The sequence below is a fragment of the Cyprinodon variegatus genome, unplaced genomic scaffold (assembly GCF_000732505.1).
Source record: "Cyprinodon variegatus isolate N-32 unplaced genomic scaffold, C_variegatus-1.0 Scaffold20, whole genome shotgun sequence".
NCBI classification, from domain to species: Eukaryota; Metazoa; Chordata; class Actinopteri; order Cyprinodontiformes; family Cyprinodontidae; genus Cyprinodon; species Cyprinodon variegatus.
In genome coordinates this window covers 424800-448969 of record NW_015150473.1, presented here as the reverse complement: position 1 = coordinate 448969, position 24170 = coordinate 424800, and the positions used below count along the sequence as shown (strand labels likewise).

Here is a 24170-nt window from a genome sequence, read left to right as displayed (position 1 = left end):
CATCTTGTGATTTTTGGCCCTCGACTTGGCCTGTTTGAAGGATGAGTAGTTAGTTTTCAGGGGTGTACAATCCTACAAATTCAGATAAAATAAGTTAAAAAAGGCCATTGTAACAAACCTTACCTAAGTGATTGGAAAATTACCCATCCAAAATAAAAGAGTGAAAGGTATGTGAGAACAACATTGATTAAAAAAAAAAAAAAATCTAAATCACCTGGTCAAAGCTTTCTATTACTAAACTAAATCCAGGTATCCTGCTATGATCTTGCACAACTGCTGCCTTACCACCTTTACCACCATCTAAAAATGTGTTTTTACAACTGATCCATACAGGTCTATAACGTACGGTGAGTAAATCCTTTTTAATCGGTAATCAGCTTACCAAAAATATTTTAGTTTATAATATTTAGTGAAAAAACATATTTGAAATTGCATATTCTGCATATTTACACTAATAAACTGATATTTTTGGACTGCTGCATACCATTATTACACCTTTTTAGGGTAAACATTGCAAAAATAAAATGTTAAAGGATTCTCTCAGAAAGGTACATTTGCGTTTTTTACCTATTTTTTCCTTAAGAAAATAACAGAACAAACAAGATGTACGTTTGGTTACTTTTGCCTCTCCATAACAGAATATGTGAATCACATCTGTTTTTGTTATATGATTCAGTGAGAAAAGATTCTTCATTTTGGAATTTTTCCACCATGACCTAAAATACGAGTTAATGAATAAATCAAGGTCAAACTGCTTGTTCTTGCACACAAAGTTGGTCATTAAAGTTGAATCTGATTCTGATAAGGAGTGGGAGGGTTATAAAAAGGCTGGGAAAATATTTTGAATCTCAATTTTTTAAACATGTACTCCTTTTCCTTGCAAAAAAAACCATTTCCCTGTATTTGTAGATCAGTATATAAGGAAGAAATTGACTAAATTAAAACCACATAGTTAGTTAAATGTTTTATTAGTTGGAGTCAAACTAAACTCACAAGTTGTTCTTTAACATTAATCTTTGATTCTTATCTTGTTATCTACCTGCGTCTGGACTTTGTGTGGCTTCTGTCAGAGGCAGGGGAGTAGAAATTAGAAAAGACAGTCTGTCCAAACAAGGAAATGCCTTTGTTTGGCAGCCCGCAATGTATTTCATCTCTGTCACACAAAAGGATTGAATTAGGGTTCTTGAATATTGTTTGGAAACACTACATTACACTATTTTGAGCACTTATAGATCCATTAGTGCGGAAAAGCTTTTTCCTTCAATTTCTTTATTATAGGAAGCTTTGCCCATCAGCTGTCAAAACACATCCAGCCAGAGGACGTAAATTGACACCAGGTTTTGACCACTTTTAGGCACTTTTCCCCTCTCACTCTTCTTCCTTCTTTCTGCGTTTGGGCCCAGTCCGGAGGAATTCTTAGTTGTTCTCTTGCCATTCCATAATATGACACAGACGGTTACAAATAGAGCCGTCCAAGGGAAAAATCTTGGAGAAAAAAACACAACTAAATAAGTCAACCGTCCTTACAACACTTCCAGAGTTATAACAACTAAACCACCTGGGTCAGATTAGTGCAGTCAGTGTAGAATGCTGTTAAACCAAACATTTAGAAGGATTATTGACTTGGGGAGATAGCTTTATTGGAGGAAAAAGAGTTGATTTTATCACTTAAGTGATGTTACAGAGCATGCAGCCCACATGCTTAGATAAATAATTTGTACATACACATTGAAATACGTGTATAGAACACATTCACCGACATACAAGAAGTTGTACAAACAGCCTCTGGGTCTGAAGAGGTTTTATTTTGATTTGACAGATCTGATTCTTTGTGACTGTCTGTCGTTAGTCAGTTCTTCTCCACTCATTCTCTTTCTTTAAAGAGCTTGACCTTGGCCGCTTCCTGTGGCCCTGAGGGGCTGAAGAAGTCCTGGTGATCATGACAGGTGTCGTGCCTTAACAGTCCCACATGACATCTCGAGGACAGATAGATATTTGGAGATTTATTTATTTTTTTCTGTAAGGGGTTTTTACTCATAACCTTAAAGGGAAGGCCTTGGGTGAGTGCGTACGCACATGTAACTCATATGTGTGAGTGAGAGAGAGGGAGAGAGAACAACCGTGTGAAAGCATACCCCTAACTCCCAGCCCTCATTCAGGTTATTGGCTTGGATACTTATCACCTCAAGCCTCCGGGGCTTGATTAGGTTGAAGCTACTCCAAACTCAAATTCTGGATATCAAAGGCAACACTCAACTTTGGCATCTGTCTCCAGCATCTTAATATGAATTCTGATCCTCTCAAATTTTAAGAATTGAACATGACATCCTGAGATATGTGCTCAACAAACTTTGAGCAAGGGGAAACATGTTTCTGCGCCACAATAGGATTACCTGAAGGAGGCATGCCACTAATGTGAAATTAGTTCAGTGGAAAGCAGTAGGGATGTGATTGGTTTGGTTTGGCAAACTAAATATTAACACCCGGAATTCATAGTGGCTTAATGCATGAGTGCACATGCCTCCGTGAACCAGTGTAAATTTGGCTAGAGCCTGCTGTAGCAGGTCTGAAGTTACATATTTGCACATGGATTGCATTCAAACTTCTAATATCTTCTGATCATTATAATTTGAAGAAACCTAACAATATATCTTTGTATCATTCATATTTCATCTAATTAAAAAGGCTTAAATTAGAACACCTCCTGCTTTTTTTAATAATGTTGCCAGTAAACTTCTGTATGCCCCAAAACAAACCTGGAAAAGGGATCTCCTTAGGGCTTGAGGCAAGCCAGAAACGACATAGGAGGAAAAGCTGAGCTGCTATCTGAGTTGTTTACTGTTGGTTGGGAGTTAGCTTTTTCCAAAGGAGATTAGTAACAGCAATTTATGCATATCTTATTTTCAGGATTATCTTAGGCACTGAGAGATGCTATCTCAATGTATAATCTCTTTAAAGTCGTCTAAAGTCCTCTGGTCCATTCTGACTGTAAATACTGTTTTTTTTTTTCCTTCCTTGTTTTTTTCTTTTTTCCAGAGTCCAGTTTATCATGCTACTTTTGTTAATTTTTTATTTCATCTAGATTAAGACAATTCAGGTCAAAACATTTATAGGCTAGCCAGTGTTTTAGAGGGAGCGTAATAAGTGGAGGGTGGATTAAAGCTACTGTCGCGTTCAGTTGCATTATTTGTCACGGTGTGCGTGCATGCATATGTATGTTTCCTTCCATGCAAATATGATTGGGTGGCCTGTCTTGTCCAGTGGTGCATTTAACCAGACACAGACCTTTGCTTGAGCCAAATCAGGCCTCACACAGACTGTGTGCATCCATGCCATTTTCAAGCTGCTCCAATTATATTTTTCGACTGGCCACATATTGGTCAATTTTACGATAATAGCATATCTATTTCCATTCTAATGGCTGACATTGCTTGGCCTATCCATGCATATATGTCAGTGGCCCTTCATGCTTTGTGGTTTGGGTCTGTTCCCAGCCATGTGCAATATTCTGTGCCCTGTCCTCACTTTGCATTGGTATGTGGAGCATGAACTCCATGTGCAACAGCACTTTATTTCGCCTTATACAGTCACTTTTTAACTTCCCTCTGTAACAGGTAGAGGAAAGCATATGTTGCAATGGAAAAAAATACAGTTGCTTATGTAGGTGAGAAATGCTCGAGTAACTTTTTTAATAACTCAACTGCACAGGACTATCCTACCTATTTTTACTGCCACTGTGGGAAAGAATCTCCAACATACACTTTGGTGTTATTTTAATTCTGGCGTCCTATTCGTTTTAGAAACTTGTGAGTCCACATCTTGAGATACTCTGTCACTTCGCTTTCAACGTAAACAGTAATGGCAGAGGAGCTACAAAAAATTGTAAAAACCAACATTCTGCACACCAGCAGCAAAAGGAAACTAGCAAGGAATGAGCATACACAAAGGGGCTAAGCAGGCATGTCAAGAAGATTGGCCAATTGGGGTTCCAGTTCCCCCCTGGAACTTGAAGCTGAAAGAAGATCGTTCACTATGCCTCAAGCTTCTGATGAAAAGCAGTATTGACCTACTGTATACATTTTTTTCCGGCTCAACATGTTTCTGAAATGGATACCCAAGTGACTTTTTTTCTAATCTGCTAACGTCTATTATTTGTTAGCCTCTTTGAGATATGACCTTGATTTCCTGTTGTTATCTGACTATTAGTGGCATTTGGTGTGGTCTTCTGCCGATGAATTTTGAACATGGTGCACCTACATTAATTGTAGCAATTCATATCTTGTTTTTTCCTATCATTCTTTTTCTGTCACTTCTAACCAGTCTAAAATTGCAACTCTTACCTCTAATGTCATCTAGCAAATTTTGTTCGAGTTTTGCTTACTGCATTTTTTATATTTTTGTTTTTTTCATGGTACATCCAAGAAAAATATCTGTTTATCGTACAAGAAGAGGAGTTTCTAAAATAATGAGACTCACTGACAAAACTGTTTTCAGTTACCTTTTCTGTCATTTTAATTGGTTGAATGCCTAATGTCCCCTCAGATATCTTAACACATTGAACAGACCTATAAATAGCCAATTTATTATTTGTGTCAACAAAGGAGTTTAACAAGTGTCCACAAATGAGTCTGCGGCTGGGGTCTTACTCAGGGTCCCATATTGATCAAGGATAGTGTTTGTTTTTCCCCTGTGTCATTAAGTTTATATTAGATTTTTTTGCTCATTGTTGTATCTAAATCCATCAGGCCATGCAACATTGTGTGTCTGTATGTGTACAGACTGTCTAGATGTCTGTGGAATATAACCAGAGCTCAGTAACCAGGCCTTGAACCCAGACAAAATCTTACTGAAACGATGATTTGGTCTGGGAGTCAAGGGGCTGACCCTCTATGGCTTTGACAGCCTCAGTGCACAGCATCCACCCCATAGCCCCCCACTACTATGACCATGCTACCTCCCACACCCTACACCCCCCTCACCCCCTTACACACACATACACAAACATCCTTTCTATCAGCACACAGCCCTCTACACTACCCCCTTCCCCCAATCCCTGGGCTGCATCCTCAGCGCCCGCAGGCACTGAGGATGCACGCATGCGTTGCCACACTGTGTGGGGCATTGTCTTTTTGTGGGCTTATATATATGTGTGTTAATATGTGTTACTCCTCTGCTTTATGTGTGTGTACATACATTCGTGGACAAAGGAAGCAACTCAGTCCACCTTTTCACCCACTTGACAATAATCACTGATGCTCATTTTCTTTCTTTTTGTGCTTTACGTCTGCAGAAAGATCCTGTTTGGAGGACTTTAGGTTTTAAGATGTGAACAAACATCAGCATATCATTGTTTATTTTTTTACTATTGCAGTGAACTGGCAGGGAGACGATAATCCGCAATATGTATTCATTAACATTAGTGTATTATTCTGGAAGAAAACCTGTTAGAGGATGAAAAAGACTTAGACAAAGGTTCATCTTCCAACAGGATAACAACCACAATCACACAGCTATGGCTGAAGTAATATAGTTCATATCACTATAGTATTTAAAAGGTGTTCATGTCCTTATAAAGTTGGTAATGCTTGAAATGATGTATTTTAAAAATAACCACAAGGCTCTTCACCATTTATACGAATGAAGCAGCTTTTGCACCTAAATTAGTGACTATTATTTATATTAAGAATTTCAAAATATTTTGCTTTCTGCAAGTGAGTTTAATCAACATATGCCTTCCTAGAGCAACAGTAAATCAGAGCCAAAACTTCACATTTAATTGCATTCCCTAATCTGCCTGGTGTCCTTAATTGCATGGGAAATTTGCCTTGCTGTAATCTTCCCTGTTCAAAATCTAGCAACATCCCCAATATTTTCCCATATCCGAACCCACTGAACAGAGTTTCAACCCCTTCCACACTGTCAGTCCCAACTTCAGCCACAGCCGGGGCTTTCATGTGCGACTGACACATAAATAACCAAGCCTGTCCGCCACCCAGGCAAATTCAAATGCACCTGTCAAAGTGATGAAGCACCCGCCCGCAGGGAAGCATTGTTTACATTTTCACTCCACTCTTTGCAAAAGTGAGATTCTAATTATTTTCCCACTGTAAATTAAAGCCAAGTGGGACAGAACTACTAACCAAAAGGATCATGTCAGTGGAGAAAAGTCCTGCCTTCTCAGAGAATGAATTTGAGAGGGCTTTGAAACAACTGGAAAATATGTGGGTGGCGGTGAGCAGGATAGGTCAGTAACTTTGATTTTCAACTGGTTGATCGCAAAACAGACAAAGGTGGATGAGAAAAGATAAAAGGATAAAAGTCCAACTGGTCATTGGTTCAGACAAGCTCTGCTGGGCTCATTTCTCAGCTAGATGAATCATAACACAATGACTTTTTACAACCAAACCACAATGAAAACTACTTTTACCAAAAAAAAAAAAAATTTAAATGGCTGCCTTGCTTGTGCTCTTACAGTCGTGTCCCTTAGCAAGGCTGTATAGGAGCATAGAGCAAGTTCCAGTATTTTTCAGATGTTTGTCCCCTTTGGCGACAAGTCAAAACGACACCAGTGTCTTGGCTTTTGTTTAGAGCTAATGTCATCTGAGATAAAAAGATTGAAAATTATTTAAATAAGTCATTTTCAATGGTTCATCTTTTTAGCAAAAAAGAGGACCAACTATTTTCATTCTGAACTCCCTGGAAAAGTACCTTTATATTTACTTTTGTCCTGTTTTGTCACAGATCAGTCTAATTTGGCCCCTTTTGTCACACAAGATAATTTGTATAGTAGTGTGGGGTCTGTGATGGAATTTAAGGTACACTTGTGGCTTGTCTTTTGCATCCATGTTCTCTTGCTAATTCGTCAATTGCAAGAGTGGCTCAAAAAAGCTCCTAGGTGAACGAGACCGTGCAGTGTCTCAATCCGTTACTCATATCTACTGTACAGAACCAGGCCCAAATCACTCTCTCATGAACTGTCTAATGGAGCCTACAGAGGCTGCTGTAATTGCTGCTGTAAATAGAGTAGAGCTCATTTTTCACTTGAGGAAATTGTAAGGACATGTATGGGAAAGAAAAAAAAAATCTGACTTTTAAACTTCTGCAATGCACCTTGAAAATTCTAAGATGAAATATAATGCCGCTGGTGTAGGAATCAAAATCGGAAATGTCAATTTATTGGAACATGCAAATAGGAAGTAAAATTAAACAGAAGGTAGTTGTTAAGACATTTCCTATGTATTGGTCAATCACCAAACAATCAGAAGGGTTGACAGCCTGTAGGTCTCCATGCGTTAGGCTCCTGTTCTGGACAGTAGCTAGCTTGTTTGCTAGTAAAGAGTTTTTCTTGCCCCCCGTCAGTATCAGGCAGGCAAACGTAAAAACTCACTTGTTTAACAAACGTAAACAAGGGATTTTAAACATAAACACTGGCTGACAAGTGCAAAGACCTTTTAAAAAAAATGTAATATTTATTTCCAAACATTAGCTCTACCAACGGTGTGTTTGTGTGTGTTTATTAATCACTGATTGCCCCATAAGGTGGATTAACAGTTGCACTCTTGACGATGAATGTTTACTAATTTGCCTTCGGGTTCTTTGCCCTTTTTTGACTCACTGTTTTTAGCCCTGAAGAATAGCAAAACTTAGAACGTGGTCTTTAATTTGAGGTTTAGCTGGTTTTCAGCAGGGCAGGCCATATGGATTCACTGTCTTGAAAAAGAACATTGTTCCATAACCATCTATAGCAGATATACATTTAGAACGGTTTTGACAAAAAGTACCAGATAGGCCTACTTGACCCCAACTAACCCCCTACCTTTTTCACCTGTCACATTAAAGACACAAACATAAAATTGAATTATACAGTTAGCAGTTCATCTGATGGAAAACAGAATGTTTGATGTACAAAAAACAAGTGTCCAGAAATTTTTTTAGAGAACAGCTTAATCAGGGTTGAAAAAATTCAACCAACTGGTCAGGGATGTTGCTGTGGAGAAGACCTAGATAAACCACTGAGGCACTGGATATGTTATAGGGACTGTTCTGTCTGTATAGTGGGAGAAGGGTACAAATGCACTACAAATAAATAAATGCACTGCAAATACAAAAAATGCTGCAAACACAAAAAATAGGATTGCAAACACAAACGTGAGTTTAGAAAGCACAAAAATAAACTTGTATAAAAAGGACACAACACAGGTTTAAAGGACAACGAGGCAAATGAGAAATTTTGCAAATACAAAAAACACACAGCAGCAAAGTGCTAATGCATTGCAAACTCAAAACCCGCTTCAAATGCAGACATTATGTTAACACAAAGGCACGCAAAGACCTGCAGAAAAAAAAGAAAAACTGCAAGAAGCAAAAGCAATTGCAGTTTTAAAAAAAGCTGCAAACAAGCTCTACATAACAAAAGTACTCAAGTTATAACTTGTCTACCAATGGTTGACTATTGTTAACTCATATGGGGACTGACCATAAAAAATACCACAAACAAAAATATTTATGGCACAGATCCTTAGCAAAAATATAGATATATGTCCTCCACCTCTGTTGCATGTTGTCCAACCTGCAGTTTTTCTTGTTTGTTCAAAATTAACGAATTTGTGGTTTTGCCTTTACCAAGCGCTAAAAAAAGGTTTAAAGAAAAAAAAAAAAAAACTTGGCAAGGTGCTACAATTTTTTTTTTATCTAAAAACATCAATACATTATTTATAGAATATGCATAATTAATCTTTTTTTTTTTCAGAGCCAGTGCCACAAGTCATTTGGTCAGATATTTACACAGTAAGGTGTTGTATTTTTGTACTCACTAAAATGTTTGACAAGTCAAACAAATTGAATTACAAGTCACACTTTATTATTAAAAAGGATGCTCCTCTTTACTGACTGGTTGCTTTTGTTAGTTATTCATTTACTATATAAAAAATGGTGGGTGTGAAATTGCATCTTCTCCCAGAAACACAGACCATACGATCAACCATGGAGCCTATTAGCAGATGCACCATCCCTACTTCCTGATTCAATGTCTCTCCTTCTCTTCCAATGTTGATTTGTGGTAATGTCTACAAATTTTGAGATTTATGTCCCTGTTGGAAAACATGGCTTGCCGTTTATAGTCTTCTACTATAAGAAACATGACCCATCTTTCCTGATACAAGTCAAATGACTGATGTAGAGTCTATCAGATTTCTAAATACAGACCTCAACAATAAATCCTGGCTTGATTGGGTTTGAATTGGGTTAACTCACTTGAATGCTATCTGCTTAACCCACAGCTGGCCCGTCTGCTCCATGCAGGCATTGAACCTAAATCAGTCACTTAGTGCTATCAAATGGAACAATGGTGGAGTGGAGAGAGCACTCAAGCTCAGGCTAGAAGCCAGACTAGCACCATAACGCAACACAACAGACCAGAACAGAGTAGTGCTGAGCAGACAGGCCTCTGCTAATGCTCTTTTCTTTTTGTGTCTCAGCATTGATGCTTCCTGAGAGCCATGATGCATTGCATGAAATGGCATCATCCAAACGGAACACACAAACACCTTTTCAAGCTTTTGTTTGTTCTTGTCAACTTGATTTCACAAGCTAATTAGTGTAGGATGGTTGCATGGCTAACATAAAACAAACCTATTTTCATGCTAGCCAAAATACATACTCTTACATCCACAACAGAATTTTAAGCAGGTGTGTTTAAACAAAGTGACGTATGGTATAGACCTGGAATACATAGTGTCTCTATCATCGCTGTACAGCTTGGGTTACAGAACTCTGGTGAGGGTCCATAATTGGTTCATAACTACACTGGCCAGTAGAAGAAAAACAAATTGTTTTATTTTCAAATAGTTTTTTTTTATGGTGTTGTTTTCATCATTATTACTACCTTATCCAGAAGACTAATATGTGATATCCATACAACCTGTAAATTCAGATTAAAACAATGCATTTCACAATAAACCCAGCGTAAATGGTAAAAAACACACAATCTTTAGTTCAAGATATTAGTCCAAACAACATTTTCTTTATTTAGGTTAAAGTTGACCATTACTGCTGGAATAAAAGAAAATGTTGTTGAGTACAATCTCTAAAGCGAGCATTGCAACATATGCATATGATATAGATTCATTATTAATTAAAAATGCAGTAATCGAAATACTATTTTGAAGAGAAATGGAATAAAGGAATTTTAGCACTATTAATGAACATAGCAACAATTATACGTATTGTACTTAGTCCACATTTTCTTGCATGGTGCTTAGTTGGCTCAGCTAAATACAAAATATACTATACTAATATCATATATAATATACTTTATTGACTAAACCAGTTGGGTCACTCTGATGTTATGGCTAGGTTTCAGATTAATGTTACAGTAAGAAGATCAGTTTAAACAGACTAAAACATCTAGGATCCATATTGTCAATTTTGCTCAAACTTGATTGTTTTCTTTTGCAATTGAGAGATTTCATCTTGCCCCATAAGCAAATTCACTTTACTGTGCAACCGTGTCTCTCTTCCTGTTAGATAATGAATTGTCTTTTTGTGGAAATCCATGCCCTAGTCTAAACATTTTAGACAACTCAAAAAAACACCTATGCTCTTGATAGCAATACATTGGTACACATCTCTGTGTCAATACAGATAACACCAGAAAACCATTGATCTTTATCCTTTGCCAGCAGAGAGCACTTTCTTGGTGTGACTGATTTGGCTGAACTGTACGAAGAGATTTTGTTTGCCATTCGTTAATAATTAGCATTCAGTCCTTGCTGTAAAGTAATAAAACCCTATTTATCTTATTATTTATAGGTATAGTGGAGGATTTTCGAAATTTTGAAAAGACCTCTTCACTTATAAAAAAAAAATGTGCATGCCCGTTCCTGAGTGGGAACGCGGCTGGGGTCTACTCAGGTATTTTTCCTCATGCATGCTCTGTTTAAAAGTTGCTGCTTTCCTCATTCTCACAAGCTCACTTTCCAAAAGAAGACTTGCAATTTTTCCACTATGCCAGACTCGCCACTGGTAATTGAAAATTGGGATGAGCCTTGCGTAAACATATCACCAGAATGATTCCAAAAATTAGGAGGACCACTTACAGTATTGTCATGATCGCAGCCCTGGTAGCTTATCTAATTACTCACTTAATTCACCTGCCGTTGTCTCCTTATTCACCGGCACCCTCTGTTATATATACAGTTCAGCTTAGCTATATGGGCCAGATCATTATTCTCTGTTTATTTGTGTATTCTTAGTTTGTTCATGTTACATTGTTGTGTCAGTTATTCATGCTTGTTATATAAGTTAAAGTTTAGTCCCTGGTTGGTCCCATGAGGCCAGTGGATTTAGAGGGTTTATTGTTTGTCTCTTGATTGTGTCAGGTCAGTTTTAGTCCCGTAAGCCTGGCTCCTGGGAGAAGACCAGTTTAAAGTTCGGCATTTATCTTGCTACCATGTCTTGTCTATGTTCCTCTCTACCACTAAGCTTGCCTGCCTTCATCTGCGCATGTCTTTCTGAGTAAGCTGCTGGACTCATAGAACTCTGAACCTGCCTTCACACTCTGAGGATTCCTGGAACCCGGGATCTGTCTTTTCCTGTTGGGATCAGAATCCCTGGTCACGGTACGGATTCCTGGATCTCGGAACTGTTGAGTTCTGGACTGTTTCTCTGACTTGGATTGGTCTCCTGACTGCTCACTGGGGTTGCTGCATCGGGGACACTTTGGACGTCTCTGAGCCGCTTTTTGTTTGGCAGTCCATTGACTGAATCTTCCCTTCCTGGGAGAGGATGGACGGAACTGTTGAACCAGGTAAGTGACTCAGTCAGATAATCATCCCCTGTCAGATGGTCGTGGTCACTTACCTGTCCAGTTTTCTGACACTTATTTAGATTATCCACCCGGAAAAAGAACACCTTCCACTTTACCTTTAACTCTTCACCTCATCTTTATAGGAAACATCCGGATACCTATGCACATCCATACAATACCTTACACAGCTAAGAGTGTGTGCATCTATGTACAATGACTGTATTGGAAGAAGCCCAACCTTCTCGCATTCTTAGTTAGGTTTTCTCATAAAGAAAAAAAGAGAGAAAATCAACGAACAGAAGCTATCCAAACAGACTGATTGCTGCCTTGCAGAGGTGCTGATTACTTAAGAAATTCAGGTAATCAGTTACCCCTAGTGTGGGCTGAGGCCAAGCTTGAGGCAATGCACAGTTGAGGTGATTTCTCTAATGAGCCTAAATTAGCACTGAAGACATGCAAACCAGTATCCCCTCCCAAGCATGCTTTCTCTTTTTCTCTCTCTACACACTCAAATACACACTTTCTTTAGACGTTTTCTTATTTGCTTTTGTGCTTCTTTGACACTTTGACAATGAGGGCCTTTTTACTTACAGTGAAGTCTACTTTGCACTTTATGTGACTTCTCTAATTACAAGTTTGGTAATGGCCTCCAATGTTTTCTCAGTGAGGTGCCTAGAGTTCTGTTTGCGTTTGTAAGTATGAGGGTGACATTGATACGCCATCCCTCCTGCAGTTTGACCCTGTCATTCACTCAATGAGTTTACCTTTTTTTTTCCCTCTATATTTTTAAAGGAATCATAATTACACAGCCAATTAGAGGTCACCTTGAAAAACTTTCTTTTCTTTATGACTCGGACTGTGTGTTACTGTGTGTGTGTCAGTATTTGTGGGTGTATTGTTCACTTGTGAGAGTCTGCTGCTTGGTTAAAATGTAATAGATGCTTTCTACAGTGGTTTGCATATCGATACCTCATAAGCATATTGTTTGTTTATGTGATAAATCAGCAAAAGCTACACTTTAAAGTCCGACACCAATCCAAAGCGTGTCCAGTAAATGGAACTGCAATGGTTTTGCTCAAAGAATATTAATGAATGTCCAGTTTAGAGTCCATTCTTCATCCAGATCATGGTATGATATATAGATAGATGTTAGCATCAGTGGTTTTTTCTTATTGAAAACTAGTGAAGCTAAACCTCATCTGTAAATTTTGTATAATAAATGTTCAAATTTCCAGTGTTAAACTTCAAAAACCTAGTTATTAGGCTGTATTAAATTTTTGCCAAAATGCAATATATTTCATGAGTATGTTAAATACTATTTAGCTGTTTATTCCACTCTCGGAAGTGATCTCTCCTCTGCTCTAGAGCAGCCGGTTACTCGCCTGTCAGTCTCTATTAGAAATCCCCATTAACACTTTAGCCTCCGTGCATAAAAACAAGTAGCAAGAAAGTGGGCCCCTGATTGGATTTCAGGCAAAAATACATCAATTCCAGTTGGACTCAATGCATTGGCCGTTTCTCATTATGTGTACTTGCGCATTCTCATGTGTTTGTGTACTTGTGAAACGTCATCATCCTCAGCCCTAGTACTGTAAGAGCAGCTGACCGAGATTGGAAAAAGTCCCCAGATGTTGTTCTTGCCCCTCCCTCTTTACCAAGTATGCATCAGAGCAGACTTGTCAGTTTTTGAGATTGACAGCTGTCCCAGCATGCACTGCAGCAGCAGCAGCTTCAAATGGACCACCCACAGAGCTCAGAGTATTAATTAAAAGTTCTCTTTTCTGTTGCTGTTGTTGAATAAAAGTATTTTTAAGATCATGTGAGGCAAAAACATTATACTTTTAAGCATCACTATATGGCCCATTTACCGATTCAATGCGTAATAAAAAGATCTTTTCCAAATTTGAAAGGACCGCGGCAACCAACGGAGCTAAGAGGGTAACGGCAGCCAGGGCTAACTGCAGGCCGTCTGCAGCAGCCCAGTCTATGATGGCGATATTTTTGTTTAATTTGGCAAAATGTTCATTTGATTTGTGTTTATCTGACTGTGTTAATTATTATTTCCCCACTAGACGAAAAAAGGTAGGATTTATTATTTTCTAGAGACTATTAATAACAGGAGGAGAAATCTAGCTTCCAACGAACTGAGCGTGTGGTGACTTCACGAGTACGCTTCTGTTCCAATTGACCCATATTTATGCTGCATGCTCCCGTTCTTCCCAACTCAACACTTTCCTGTGTTCTTCTCAAGAGCATACTTGGCGATGACACAAGTCCATACTCACATTCTAGTGAATAGTGAAACAGCCTAGGAATCTATGGAGCAGGGGTGGGACATGAAACTGGCTACTCGATGCTGATTGGCAGAATATTCTTAATTATTTTTGACTGACAGTGGCCAGACAGTGAGGAGGTTTTCCTCATGAGTCTGGAGGGAAAACTCATCATTCAGTCAGAACAATCATCTTGTGCTGAACTCTTTCCATGGTTTTTGGACTTTATTATTTCAGAGCACTACACAATAGCTATTTTCACCCATTGTAGTGATATGTTTTATGTATTCAACATTTGTTAATGCAATACGTGATGTTTGGATTCAATTAACACCATTTAGTTTTAGAGAAAGGGGATAGATTTTTTTTTAAAGAAATATGGTTAAATCGTCGTTCTTCAGGTATTCAGCCTGTTATAGGCATGTCTTAAAATTCCTGCCACTGTAATCGCAACAAAATATGGATATATATATATATTTTAAGTTTGTGGTTGTAATGTGATAAAAAATAAGGTATAAATACAAGCCTTTGTATGTCATGTTACACATGTTGTTTATGATTTAACGTCGAGATATATTCTAAAACAACATTCGAGCCTTCACCCATAAACACTTTCATGGAGGGAAGAGGCTTCCATACTTTTCACACATGAATGACTTCAAGTTACATGACCTATATAACACGTTTCATGCCCCACTAGCTCCCATGTCACCCTGATATGGGAGGGTAGCACATTACAGGTGTGTAAGCCCAACAGTACATGCACATTAACACACAGAGAAGAAGAATAAACATGAGCAGCCATATGGATTATAGGATCACAAACACAGCCTGCCCCTATACCTGCTACACTTCAGTCCCTTTGGGACTATAGTTGTGTGCTCTGTTTTATAAGTATTTCCTTTTTCTTCAGTAATAGAAACTCATCAGGATCTGACTTAGAAAATGTCCCCCATATTTATCTTATTTTGTCTTTGGTTGAACAGGTGGAAGTTTATGACTATGTATGGGCAGCAGAGGACTCTTCATCAAGTTCAGCAGCTCTCAGTCATGACCCTCATATGGAGGGTGCATTGCCACCAGAGAGTGAGACCAGCACTCATATCGTAATCCATACGCTTTACCTGAGCGGGCTGAAACAAAGATACAGACACTTCATTCGACAACATGATGGGGCTATCATTGAGGTAAGTTAAATGAAGAAGTTCTTTCAGTTTCCTTACCACAGTTTATTGACTTCTGTTGCACAGTTTTCCTCCATTCAGCCATTTGTTTTCAGTGTTGAAGCAGAGAAAGGTCTACATGACTATAATGGAGGGACTGTGTTGTAACACATATTTTGCTTCTCCGATTGTATGAAAGAAAAGACTACTATGTTACTCGCCATCCCCTTAATATTAGCAAAATTAATATGTGTAATGCAGGAGGCTGGGGATGGAATCTCGTGTCAGGAAGGACAGTCTGCATAAAAACTTTGTTTTAAGCCTGTAAGCAAGTCGTAATGACGCAGTTCTTATGATCCCTGAATATGGGATCCACTGAAAGCATACAAACATATGCATGGAGGCAGAAGTAAAAGCAAATAAAACAGCGACAATAAATTAAAATATATATACTTAGTACACACACACATTATGTTTTGCTATTCTTATGGGTGTTTTACTTTGGCTTCCATTCCTTTCCCATTATTTCTATGACCTAACCTTACCCATTACTTACACATACTTAACTCTAAATCTGACTTAAACTTAGTTCACACATTAGTGAAAAACTTCACCCAAACCCAAGAATAGAACCTTTCTGGAAATTCACGGACCCTTGGTCTACTTTAGTCTGCGATATTTTAAGTCAGGCAGATGTTTTGAGGGGCAGAAGTCTTGCTATCCAGCTGTGAGCTGAGGATGGTCAGAGGGATCTTTTTATGGTGGTTGTGAAGGTTTATTAATTATTTTTAATCTTTTTTTACTCATTTTTTAAAATATTTTTACTTTTGTTTGTCCACTTATGTAGTTTGCACAAAATAACATTCATTGTTCTTATCACTGTCAATAATGGAAAAAAAACAAAAGTGAATATTGACCTAGTGGTTAGAGAAGTGCACTTGTTGACTGATATGGTTGCAAGTACCCAGTTTGATTCCCACAGCCTACACTCTGGGTTCCTGAGCAAAACCCCTTAACCCCACACTGCTCCTCGAGCACTACACAATGACAGCCCACTGCTTCGTAAGGAGATGGGTCAAAATGGGGATTAAGGGATTTATATTTTTCACATATTTATCATTATTTAATTCAACTGCATGGCTGAGAGCTTCATCTTTCTTTAACGACCCCTCTCAAACAGCCAGTTACACATTCAATAGGTTTATTTAAATAGGTTGGACCAAACCAGTTGCACATCTTAAATTTGCACCTGTAGTCTTTGTAAATCAACTGCAACATGACTACTTATTTTACTTGTGTGTTCTTTTTTTTCAACACTCAAATGAATGCCTCTTATTTGACTTTTTTTCTTCTTTAAAAATGAAGTGTGCACATAACATGATCTTGAAGGGATGACAAAGACAGAGAAAAGGCTTGGAAGGCCGCATCCCATACATGTGACGTCATTTTAAGGCTACAGATATCCTCTCTTTGAAGCGCTCAGACTTACATGACTGGTATGCGTGGTTTGAAAGAGGCATAATTTGTTTTTCTTTGGGATTCCAACACTTTTTTTTCGTGTTTAAAATGTCTAAAAAATGTCCCAGATTGTCCTGTAAGGCAGATGCATTTCAAACATTTGGTTTGGAACCAATGTCCTTGAAGACATCATTGGCGCTGTGTTTATAGTCTATCAAGCTGTTAAAAATGGGCCAAGTGAAGGTTAAGTTCTCACCATTTACTTGCTTTCATGGTTGAGTAAAGTAAAATATTTAACACTTTTTTAATCAAGTGAAATTAGAAAGTAGCCATTTATGAAATTAAACATGTTTATATCAACTTTTTTCAAAATAACATAAAACTAGCCCTAACAGTAGGCTAGGTATAGATAACACAATAACACACCTCCCACATCTTATGTTTACTATATTTTCACGTTACTCGTACTGTATGGAATAACAAAAATATTTACTGATTCAGAATAGTAATACTCTCATACGACTATGACTTAAGTAAACTTAAAAAATATGTTGAATTATAACTAAAATTTGTGCGTGCCCCACTTTTTGCTGTGCGTTTATATACTTTGTTTTCAGTTTGAAGGATTTACAATTTTTGACTGACAGATGAATTGCAGGTGACCCAACCATGGGGAATGATCGTTGTGAGAGTGATATTTTTGCAAAAGTGTGGTCGCATGTGGCCTAGACTCAAGGACTGTTAACACCTTAAGGTCAAGCCTATTTTCAAGGTAGTTTCTCCTGTGTGTTTCTCCATTGCTGTTGGATAGGGTCGCAGTTCAAGCTGTTTTTTCCCTTCTCCAGCCAACTGCGGCTAAAGACACAAACCCCCTGTGGCCTTGTAATAATGGATGGGCATGGAGCAAGATTATCAATTATTTGTGAATAACTTCAAAATATGAGCATTAAGGCTAAATCAATAGAGTTCACCCTGTTTTGTTTTTGTTTTGTTTTATTAGGCTTTTAATGAAATAGATTAGTCCAGCCCTCTAATAACTCCCCCTTATTCTAACATTTTGGCATATATATACTGTACATAATACTGTGAACCTCTCTATGATATTTATATGTTAAAAAAGGGCTACACAAATAAAATGAATCTGCTTACATACTAAAATGTACACATACGTAACACTATATTGTCAAGTGCTGCTGCAGCGGGGAAAAATGTATTATTCGGTCTTTAATAATTCTTTCCAACCCCAAGCAACCTGAATCATCTCAATAAAATTAATATTTCAAAGTTGAAATGTCAAAGAAGTAGGGAGAGAAGATACTTGATGCCCCAACAATCAGCTCAAAGGCTCTGTTATGTCCTAATAGTACTCAATCATAAACCAACAGATAAATGAGCTTATCTAACCTAACATAATGCCGTATATCTGGGTCTCTTGTTTCAATGTTGCAGTTTATGTGTGTATAGCCTATAGACTTCTGGTGAGTAAATGAGTGATGAGCACAGGATTATTTATTACTAAAAATAGACAGATTGCAAAGGAAGAGGTAATGGCAGTCACATTAAACATTCTGTAGGCAGAAATTTTGAATCATCGCACTAATATTAAACAATAAAAACATTAATTTCAACATTTTGGTTTCCAAGAAGAAGAATATATATGCCTGTCAATGTCTGCATGCCAAAAACAATGAAAGGTTCTCTAAAGCCACAAATTAAAGATAGTTGTCGCTGTCCATGAACATTTACTTCACTCTCTTTATAATGGTTCTCTTTCTCTCCTTTGTTGTGCAATTAATGACTCTTGGGAGTTTCCTTTTTATGGCTTCACATGCAAAGGCTTTAGGTAGAAAGTGATGCTGATTTTATCTTCCTGTCGGTAGAAAAAAGTGATACAGTCGCCTTGCAGCAGATAACGTAATGTTGATCCCTTTTGCCTGGAAGCACAGATCTTCACTTTACATATTCATAAGTAATCCAGCTCTAAATATACAGACCCGGTTTATGTATAGATCCAGGAATCACCAAAGGCAATCATTTCCAACTGAAAAAAAATTTCAGCTCCTCAGCTAGTATATGGTTAATTCTGGCAGTAGTGCACCCCTTGAACTGGGAGCACTGGTATGCGCTCATGTGATGCACAAAAAGTATGAGAAACTCTCTGGACATTTTGGCCATCCTCCTCCCTGAATGGCATGGACTCATATTACCACTAAAATCTTTGGAGAATGGCCATATTTGCACTGAGAGAAAACTTGAACAAAAATGTGGAAAAGCGCAAAAGGTATGAATACTTTCACAGCATGTAATCTAAACTTTTTAGATGTATTTGCTCAAATAAAGACATCAATAAAAATGCTGATAAGTTGACTCAGCTTCTCCTTTTTAAAATTATCATTATGACATTTAAAAGGTTTCCAGGGTATGTAGAAATATAAGCAAATGACGGATTTCCGTTGTTTATCTGGATGGTTCAGTATTCTTTACTGACTTGTCCTGAAAAGCTTGTTTTACTCTTCGTCTCATATGACCACAGCTTTGGGGGCAAACAGAATTACAATATACCCATCAATGGTGTTAAAGATTGTTTTTTTGTGTGCACCCTAAAGCTCTATCTCTCTATGTATTTTTTTCCTGAAAGGAGATCACCCGAGACAAACTCTTTGAATAACACTTCATAACTTATATATATTAAATAACCAGGAGAAACAACAGATTTTCTATATAAATTGAAATCTAAATCATATCAGAGAAGTTGCTTAGAGTTTACAGAAGGCAGCTGCTCCCCTCCAGCCTCACCTCTCAGGAAGTGGCCCCCGATTAACAGTTAGAAAGGCACTTTATACATCTCCAGTCTGCCACATCATCACATTTTACATCATACGTACACATTAGCAGATGAGTAGACATCATGGCTCCAGCCTTATCAAAATATTACACTTTTTTCTTAGCTGACGGACACCGCTCTCATTCCATTTCCAAATCTTTGCCACGCACAAAATAAAGATTATAACTGTATATCTGGACAGAGGAAATGTCCTAATTAGATAAATGATTGTGTAAAACATCAGTTCTGTCACGCAACAGGCAGCTAACATTAAGGTGTAACAAACTCACACATCATGAGCGATAATTATCCTAAAAATGGCAAGCTTAAATCTATCTGAATAAAAACAACTTATAACAGAACTTGCCTTGGGATACTGAAATAAGGAAACAGAAAAAACTGTTTATTTGAGAGTGAAAGTCAGAAGTAAATAAAAAGTTTTGTTTATTCAGCAGTTCGAACCATTTTATGTTGATTGTTTGAGTTGCATCCTTTGCAATTAGAGTAAATAACTGAGTGAAGTAGCAGTCAGGAATGTTTAGTCAAACAATAATAAGCTCTTTATTGACCTGCATGTTGAATTCTTTTTTGGAAAGTTAATATTAATAATCTATCATGTGCCTTCTTTGAGTCTGTAGCCAGAGGCAGGTGTGTGTTTGTATGCGTATGTTTGTTACTGACCCTACTGAGAGAATCTTCTTGCTGAATCCCAACAAAACAAGAAGTTAAAGCTCCTTTCCCATCAGTGTGCTCCAATAAAAACCATTAAAGGTAAAGTGAGGTGTAGCTTTCCAAATACTCATTACCTATAAACAGATGTTCCACAGCTGCCGACTCTCAAAATGCACCGTTGACAACAATCGTAAGGGCCAAAATTATGCAGGGAAAGGCATCCATATAAGCTAGGACCTTCAGAGAAGGACTCATAACCACTCTGTCTGTAGAAACAAGATGGCTGATGAAGAAATTAATGCAGGCAAAGTCATTATCTTCCCCACTAAAACCACAGTGGGTTTATGTCCCCCTGTGCCGCTTTTTCTCTGAGGCTAGCATTTAAGTGTCGGCGGACTTATAAAAAGATAGGACAAGCCAACTGTGCTCCTTTTGTCTCCTTTTCCTCCATATGGGTGACAGCAGCATATGCAAGAACTGGCTCAGCTTCTGTAAAACTTCCATTAAAGATGCACAACTAAGGCTCTGCCAGCTTGAATATTACCTCTCTCTGCAAATTATTTATGGCTTGGAAAAAACGCTGATGATGAGCATCTCCAGCGACTTGAATAAATAAAAGAACTTTTCTCTGCAATTTTTCAGAGTTTTTTTTTTTTCCATGTTTCTTTCTTCGTGATGCGCTCTGCTGCAGAAACAAAAGGTGTGCAGTTTGTTTAACAGTAAAGGTTTTATTGGCTGACATGTAATTATCTTACCTTCAGCAGGGGTAAAGGTATTCTAGGGCAATTAAGAGGGGTTATCGAGCATAGGTTGTAGATTTTCACGACTACAAAGCAAGCATATTTATTGATGATCATTATGCAGCAGCAGCAATTTGAAGGAATGGAAAATCTATGGCAGAACAGTATAAAGGTAATCATGGTATTTCATAAAATTTGTCATAACTGTTTTTTCGTTTTCTTAATGCCTTGACAGCCTACTCCTCATTGTGAGCAGTAGTGTAATTACACTATTGGATGTTTCTTTGCCACTTTGGAGTTGTGGGCCGACGCCTTAGTGCTGTGAGGTTGTCAGTTCCGAATTCCGAAATGGGAATTTTATTTGTACTGGAAGCTTTTTTGTTATGCATGGTTGTGTGTGTGCATATTGTAAAAAAGAGACTCAGGAAAGATTAGAGATAAAGGGATGTCCTTGGCTCATCTCAGTATGTTGGATGAGGAGATTGATGTCTTCCTGGCAGCCATATCGGCTAAGCAGGAGGATTTCTCAAAAGCACACAATGTTTTATAATCTGACAAGTTTATGCTAAAGAAGAATCCTAGAAAAATTAAATACACCTTTAACGCTTTCCTTAATTTTTTACCTTATTGCTCCCTTTAATAACAAACTGGCTGTTTGTATTCTAGGTTTGATTTTATTGCTCACACATGTTCTAATTGAGTAATGGAAAAAATCAATTTCAGTAAATGAGATGCTTCAAGTGGATATCCTATAACTACTCTTAGGTAGACCCTGTAGAACAGTGACTCCCATCAGGCGGTACTCGTACCCCTAGTGGACCACAAGTGCATCGCAAGGGGTACATGAAAATATTTTATTTCTCTGGTAATAAAATAAAATAGGGCTGGGAACAGTTCTACTTTAAGAGGACCCAATTAAAAAAATAAAACAAGCTTTTCTTATATGTTTGAGTTCACCTTCAACATTGACACACATCAAAACCAAGCAGAGGAACAGACTGGATGTACAGAACAGCCTGGTATCAGCTGTTTTCCCACACCTGATTATAGCAATCTAAGGTGTCATGAATGATGAAAACAATGTAAAAAACTAAACAAAGTAAAACAAATGAAGTCAGTCTAACTATATATTTTTTTCAGTATTTTATTCCCAATTCCTCAAGTTTTAAATTTGCACTGATTGCTTGTACTGTGTTTTTTTTTTCTTTTTCGAGTAATTTCGTTGCACCCCTGTGGAGCAATGACAATAAAGAATTCAGATTCTGATTCTGATTAAATGTGATTACAGGGGAGCTTAGAGGAGCTCCAGTGTTATAAAGGCAGATTTTTAGCACAATTTTATTTTGTATTTATTTTAATTTGTTACTAGCTTCCAGGCAACATAATCATGTTGTTTTTCTATTTGATTTTGAAATAATAACATGCTAAATAAAGAAATGCCCAAGTAAAAAAGATTAAATGAAATACTTTTTATTACCGTGTATTATTAGTTATTGTACATTCCAATTCTGTGCAGTCTTCAATACTTTTCACTGAGGGTGGTGGGATGGTGGGGGTTTACACAAGTCAAAAAGGGTTGGGAACCACTGCTGTAGAAGGCTTTCAGTAAAATGTGGGCTATTGAGACAAAAATCCAAATAAAGGAAATCTAGTTTTTCATTCAAACCTTAGCATGTGCAGTGCAAGAAGTCAGATGCATTGGTTTGGAGCACACTGCCAGTAGAGTATTGAGCAGAGGAGGGTAGTCCTCTGGAGGTAGAGGTCACACTTCTTTTCACCAGCTGTCTGATTAATGTGTTAGGGTTTGACAGTGACAGTCTGTGTGAAAGGTAGTGAGGTGGACTGAGGGGGTTTTAAAGCTTGGCTGATCAATTTAATTTATATGTATTCTTAATGCTGCATCTGAAGACATTTTAGAATATCCTACAGTTTTCTATCAAGCTGTCTGGCTGATATTTGATTTAGAGTTGTTTCTTTCTTCATTGAAGGTAATTGGAGGATTGGACAATTCAACCAAGGAGGTGCCTTGCCTGGATCAAAGCCCTTCCCGTCAACAGGACAAGGGAGTTGCAAGTGTTTCACTTCAGCTACAGAAACGAAAGAAAATGTTTTTTCGTAAGTATTATTTTTATGCTTTTTCTTGCACTTTTAAAGTCATCGATATCGAAGAACATTTAATGGATACAAGTATCAGCCACATTTTTGGCAAATCCAGCTTTCTGATTTAGTAAAACGTATTGCTTTACATTTATACAGTTTCTGTAAATGTTCACCATCCCCTAGGGTCAAATCGTGTGGAGCCCATGGCAGGAAGTGGATGTGGGTCGAGTTTTGCACTGCAGGACCTCAGTCAGTAACAACAAATAACTGCTGAAGATGTGAATTGCTGATGACTTCTTTGGCACTGTTTTTGTTGACAGTAATGGCTAATTTGTCTCAACGACTATAGCACTAGGCATCTGTTACTAATAAGTAAGTAAAGATTCATTTGCAAAACATTTCAGTGGCGAGGCAATGTGCTTTATGTCATAAATACATTTTAAGAAATGTGCAGTACAATAATCAGTGTCATTCAAAACATCTATCAATCAAGTAAAGAGCAAAATATTGTAATTATCACACAGAAGCATCATACTAATCCTAACATTGTTCTTTGTTTATATGACCTGCTGATACTTCTGTTTGCAGCATATTTAAGATTGGATTAGAGCTTTAACAGTTGGTGATTTTTGTCAACTACTTGGCAGGAAAATTCAAAGATGAGTTGATGCATTTTTTATGACAAAATCACATTAAGTGGTGGGGCAAAATTATTTACAATACATCTTGCTGCAGTGACGGATTTGGTCATATCAGGTACAGTAGGTCTATTCCAGCTTTCATTGCTAACTGTAGCCTATGCTTTACTAAACCCATAGGATAAGCTAATATCGTAATAAGAGAACAGTTTTGCTAGACGCATGCACACACCACTATAAAGGGTGCTTGCTCACAATCAGGTTGGGTGGGTGGGTGTGTGTGTATGAAGATTCCTTAAGTAATCAGGGGGGGAATGAATGGGCGGGGATGAGTCGACTCTACTTAATTATGTTGATTTATCGATAAAAGCCCTTGCTGGATACTATTTTTACTGCATGCTAACAAAAAGAAAAGTGTTATCTTCATAGGAGTTTGATAAATAAATTATCAATTTCCTTTTTCTTTTTTTATTTACTAAATGACAAGTCTTATTGC

General features: G+C 37.7%; 1 protein-coding gene across 1 annotated transcript in view; it reads left to right on the top strand.

Annotated features, from left to right (window-relative positions):
- The window catches only part of ofcc1 (orofacial cleft 1 candidate 1), a 160072-nt gene extending 136111 nt beyond the window's left edge, over nt 1–23961 (top strand). The window contains exons 23-25 of the mRNA XM_015389464.1: nt 15066–15266; nt 22925–23051; nt 23220–23961. Of these exons, the coding sequence (XP_015244950.1) occupies nt 15066–15266; nt 22925–23051; nt 23220–23293 (402 nt within the window). The 3' untranslated portion in view covers nt 23294–23961. The remainder of the gene's footprint in view (nt 1–15065; nt 15267–22924; nt 23052–23219) is intronic.
- Nucleotides 23962–24170: the final 209 nt, after the last annotated feature.